Raw genomic sequence first — 6000 nt, 5'->3', positions numbered from 1 at the left:
CCTTATTAAGAAGCAACATGGGACCAGAGCGACTAGTTGGGAAAGCTGTCCACAGAGATATCAGTACTCCCAATTTTGGATCCAAATAAATTTTCTGGGACAACGCACACAATACAGAGAATAACTCTCCCCTGTTGTGTAATTATCTGGTCTCATTTATCAGTATGTTGATATGGCTCTCCTATATTTGTCGGCGACACACACACTGGAAATTCTCTCCGGATGCGGGAACATTTTGGGAAGGAGACATTTGTTAATAAATCCCATTCATTCGTCAATAAGAAGCGCTTGCATGCAATAATCAATTTGCATAAATCAACGTCCCCAGATTTGTCATGCCGCCAAGTATATTCATAAGAAATAAAAATGTCTGAGAAGTTGAGATAAGTAAAGCAGGATTGTAACAGATATGAAAAAAAGCACGGGAAGAGAAACCACCTGCTGTACATTATGCGGCTAAATGATCATACATTTTTTAATACATTTTTATACATTGTTTAGGTTGTATCACAATATAACCTAAAAAAAAAACCAGTTTATTATATATTGTATTTCCCACCATAATGCTATCCCTGAAATAAATAAATAGTCATTTGTTTCCTTTACTTTGAAATAACATTTTATGGCTACATTTTAAACTTTTCATTGGCTTTGGGTGTATTTCTGTTTTTACTATTAACACATGGCGAACAGACGGTTCACACATTTCATTCACACATAGAAACATAGAAACAGCGTTGCCGCTGAGATATTAATATGTGTCAAAACATGCATAGATTTGACATTTTACATTTCACATTCACTGCTTACATTTCATAAAACAGACCCAGCATAAAGTCGCTGTAAAGTCACTGCTAAGGTTTGTTTCAAAACACATTATACATGTTAAAAAGTAAATGCTGAAGACATGTGACAAGACTGAACGATATAGTACTGAATTGTGGCGCTAGATCGTTTAACAGTTTCTCACCATATTTGTGTTCTGTTTTTTTTTTTGGAGCGAGCTTAAATCATGACTCTATGACGCGGAGCGGTTATACCTGGCATGGCCCCTCTCCTAACACTATATAAGAGTAGAGCGCATTAGCGCCAGTGGTTCTCCCACTCAATCGCGTGTTACTACAGCCCGCACTACTTTGCTATCTAGCTATGGCGCCCTCGTCCCTGAATGCATCTTCCCTGAATGCCAGAATGTACATAACAGCTCGGTTTCCTTATTTACATCTGGTGCAGGCTTGGGGAGAGGGGCCGTGAGCGGGGCACTCCCGGGGCACACAAGGAGCCATGGAGCTGGGGGAGCCACCACGCTCCCTGCAACAAATGTCCCATTTTCTCATGTTATATTTTTAACTTCAGACTATAATCAAAACAACGAACAACAGACCGTTATTGGTTTTCGGATTATGGATTTTGTATATGTATGTATTGTTTGACTGATTGATTTGATTGCATTGGAGTGCTATTTGACACTTGACAGAGGCTGCACCTCTCCCAGGATGGGCCGTGGCTTCAGCATCCACACGGGACACACTCTCAGCGTTTTAGAGCAGAGGCCTTTTATTGCTTTTTTTTTTTTCCAGGATTTTGAAAAGTAATTTTATATACTGTACTAGGTGATTTGTTTAATCATTCAAATTTGGCTGGATGGTTAATAACACATTCACGTATTTATTGTTGCTTTACAGGGACTTCAAGCAATAGCTCTAGATCATGATCCGTACACTATATCACTATATCGCCGATCGACAGCATCAATTTCCAATTGCATGCTTATGCCGCACACCATGTCTGATCAATAAATGTGTCATGAATGTTAAAGAACCGGCTATAATTAGGAAGGCTCCAGAGAATTACGAGGGACAACCTGCATTAGACAGAAGTTTGGTTAATCTCAAAAAATCAAAGCCTTTCCAGCTGTGGCTCCTCGCACAACCTCACAGCAGCCAGTACTGGGATCAAAACGTAAAATTTTCCAAATGGGAACTCCTACTGCAGCACAACATTACAAAGTCAGTCAAACCGTTGCTGGGGGGGGGGAAAGGCTTCCCCAATCAGTTTTAATATTTTTGGGAATTTTTTTTTTGCCACTTCCTCTGTATTTGAAGCAGATTTTGCACGTGGTTTAATGAGTGCTCACTGACGTCATGTGGTGATGTTCCCCTTCTGCACAATTTTACAAACTGCAACTGGGTCTGTTTCAAGCTGGTTCGGAGTGGTTCGGTGGTATTATATTGGGGGTTAGAAAGGGTGCTCACGTTTAAAGTTCCGGGGGTCTTCAGATCCAGAGAATGCCATATTTTGCCTCATCAAGTGCAGTAATCAGGACACCGATACTGTCCCAAACCCACACTTCAGTGTCGAGTCAGTGATTTTCAACCCTTTTCACATCAAGGACCCTCGATTTGATTGGCCACAAACACCATTTGATTTGATGTTGTCTCCGAAACCCCAATCTGAAAAGATTTGTACTGCTAGATATGACTGGATCCAAATGTCCATGCCTCTCGTCTATATTACTATAATTATATAACTATTAATAATTTTGCTACGGGACCCCATGGAACCTTTCAGAGGACCGTTGGGTGTCCCCAGACCTCGCAATGAGAATCATTGCTGTAAATAAAAACAAAATATTTCCAAAGAGGAACCAATAAACAATAAACATGGTCAACAATGCTGAAATGCTGTCAAAAAAGACTGAAATTTATGTTTTTTGTTTTTTTTTAAGGCAACTAAAGGGGAAAAAATAAGTGATGGGCACTTCTCTTGTTTTGGGAAGTTGAACCAACTTTTTTTTTTACAAGTGTAGATAATACTGTAGATGGATAGATGATACAAGGGGTATCATTGTGGGCGCACATTTTATTCGATTTTTTTCTTTATAAATTTAAATAATATAATTCATATTTTAATATGTAATGTTTCTCTTTTTTGTATTGTTTACATTTCTGTATTCGTAACTCTGTAAAGCCAAAAGAAACTTTCGAAAAGCTGTGTTTGTTCAACGACTGTGCCATGTAAAAACGAAGATTAGTAAAATGTTCAACATGTTCAACAACAACAACAACAAAAAAAAAGTGCAAACAAAATGAACAAACTCTGGAAATGAGCTGGTGTTGCAAAATCAAAATTGCAAGTCTGTACTAATTGATCATCTCCAGCCAGGCCACCAGCTCTGAATTCGTCAGAACCAGCTCAAGTTGTGGGAAGGTGTGGCGTGGCAGGCTGCTTCTGCATCATCCCAACCGAGGAACCATCTGCCGTTCTCCAGCGTGCTTTACGCACTACTTTGCGCCTTCATCCACCACTTCCAGTGTGCGTGTGTGTGTGTGCGTGTGTGTGTGTGTGTGTGTGTGTGTGTGTGTGTGTGTGTGTCGCGCGCGCGTGCGTGCGTGCGTGCGTTGAACCCAGGCTCCCCTTGCGGGCGCGGAGTAATTCGCGCCGGTGCGCATGTGCTGCGGCTGCTCCTTGTCACTCATTGTGGAGCTCGCTGCCGCCGCGCACACACGCACACACACGCACGGGGCTAAAGACTTATCAGGAGCGAACGGCACTAGAAAATATTTAGTGCAGGCTGGTGCATTTTTACCCTCACACGCACACACACGCACACCCACACACACACACACACACACACACACACACACACGCGCGCGCGCAAAAACACCACAACCAGAAATCACTCCCTGCTAGAGTGCGTCTTGATCTTTTCCCCCCACATAGAGGAGAATAACCTTTTTGGTGATAAGATTGCGATGCTTCAAACAAGGGATCTCATCTGGACAACGCTGCTGTTCATTGGCTATGCAGGTAAATACAGAACAATACATCAAATCATTGACTATAGATATTAGAAATAAATCGCATGTTTCGGGAGCCTCTGCGCGCGTGTGTGTGCGTGTGTGCGTGTGTGTGTGTGTGCGCGCTTGCGCGCGCGCGTGCTGGTGCGTGCGCTCTGCGCAGTTCTTGGTGAAGCATCCTCCAGCCTCCATCCTCCAGCCTCCATCCTCCAGCCTCCATCCTCCAGCCTCCATCCTCCAGCCTCCATCCTCCAGCCTCCAGGCTCCAGCCTCCAGCCCGCATCCCCTGCACGGCTGGACGGGCTGAGTTAAATACAACGCGTTTAACAAAGTTTGGTCGGGGGGAGTGGGAGATTTGAGACAGAACGCCTCAATCTGGGGTTTGTATTCTTCATGTCGTTTTGACACCATTCGGGATCTCGGATCTCAAACCCCTCCGGGCTGGGATACTTACTGGCGAGGAATGCGCAGGTCGATTGATCCGTTACGTTTGGGAAATAAGAAAAAAAAAAGCGTGACCGCATTGCACACAAGACCCAGGGAATCATAGAGAGTGGGATTGTTGGACCGATGGAAATACCATACTCCACTTCTATTCTATTATTCTGTTCCATTCAGTTCCATGTTTTTTTTTCCCCCCTCGACGTTCCTCTGTGGCGCGCTGGAGCCGGGGCGACGCGTCGCCTTCGCCGCGCGCTTTGTTCGCGCCCCCGCGCAGCTGGTTTCACAGACAAGCGTGCGATCACTTTTACGCGTGTAGAGATTTATCAAGCAAAAGTGTTTCTTGTTGTTGTTGTTGTTGTTGTTGTTGTTGTTGTTGTGTTTTGTTTACTCATAAAAGCATCCTCCGCAGTTGGCATTCTGACTGCAGAGTTTTGATTTCAGAGTTTTTTCTTTTGGTGTATTTATTATTGTTATTGTTACTGCTTTTGTTGTTATTGTTATTATTATATTACTGTTTTTTAAAGTTTTTGCTAAAAATGATGTACTCGTTCATTCATCCGTCTATTTCGGGCTGAGCGGGAGTTTCTGCTTCCCTTCATCTCCAGTAGTGATTATTCTGTGGTAAACAATAAGGGTCTAGTCACACAGCTTCTGTTGTTTCGGGAGGGGAGGCCCTCTCCCCCTCGCCCCCTCCTCCCTCTACTTCCCACCCTCCTCCTTCTCTCCCCCCTTCATGCCCCCTGTCTTTTTCTCCATCTCTCTCCATCTCTCTCTCTCTCTCGCTCTCTCTTTCTCTCTCCTATATATATATATATATATATCACTGTGTATCACTGTGTGTATATATCATAAATAATATATTAATTTATGGTGGCATTAGGGAGGAGGATGAATATGTGCAACATACGTGGCCAACTTATGATCAGTTGAAGTGATGGTGCAGCATTAGGTGCAAGAAAGGGTTAATGACAGTAAAGGGTGCTGTTGGAAGGCCGAGACCAAATGTGATTACAGCGGTCGATTCCCAGTTCCAAATCACTGGTAATTACATTTCAGGACCCGGTGACGCAACAACTCCAGATAGCGAGCCGCGGCTGGACAGATCGAATTTAATGTTTGTTCTTGAGGAAACCAAGTGACTTGACTGTGGTTGGTCCTCTTGCGCTCTCTCTCTCCCCCTCCCTCTCTCTCTCTCTCTCTCTCTCTCTCTCTCTCTCTCTCTCTCCCCCCCCCCCCCCCTCTCTCTCTCTGTCTCCCCCCAAAGAGAGAGGCAGTCAAGACCAGTTCTAAACTCGCTCGGCGTACTGCTGTCAGTCTGTTGGGTCAGTGTGGGACTAATCGTAGATGCAAAAATAAAGTGGTTTAGCATTCCCTCCCATAACTCTGTTGAGTTGGAAAAAGGCCCAAATGAAACCCTTCCTGACCAGGATGACTGGGGGTTTGTGTGCGGGGAGGGAGGAGGGCTTGTCTATACACACATGAGATGCTGAATGTTGACATTTTTTATTAAAGTGGCGTGTTTGGCCCATGAGCTCACAACGCGATAATGGCGGCTGATACCGCGGACACGGTTTTCCCTGCTGTCACCGTGTTTACCTGTGCCATCAGCTGTTAAGTGTACCGCCTGGCAACCCGCCTGTATCTGTCAGATCTGTACGGTGGCCTTTTTCCCTCCCCCCCCCAGGATTGATTCCAACTGTTCCTTCAGGAAACTGCACTTTAAAAGGACCATTTTTAGCTCTAGCCCCCTCCCTTC

The 6000-nt window shown here is 44.3% G+C and overlaps 1 protein-coding gene across 1 annotated transcript in view; it reads left to right on the top strand.

Moving 5' to 3' along the window:
• The first annotated feature begins 3688 nt into the window (after nt 1-3688).
• The window catches only part of ncam1a (neural cell adhesion molecule 1a), a 206684-nt gene continuing 204372 nt past the window's right edge, over nt 3689-6000 (top strand). The window contains exon 1 of the mRNA XM_080013104.1: nt 3689-3810. Within this exon, the coding sequence (XP_079869230.1) occupies nt 3756-3810 (55 nt within the window). The 5' untranslated portion in view covers nt 3689-3755. The remainder of the gene's footprint in view (nt 3811-6000) is intronic.

The sequence above is a fragment of the Zeus faber genome, assembly GCF_960531495.2.
Source record: "Zeus faber genome assembly, chromosome: 14".
Classification (NCBI taxonomy): Eukaryota; Metazoa; Chordata; class Actinopteri; order Zeiformes; family Zeidae; genus Zeus; species Zeus faber.
The sequence above is the reverse complement of the archived record's forward strand: the minus strand, read 5'-3'. Positions and strand labels throughout refer to the sequence as shown.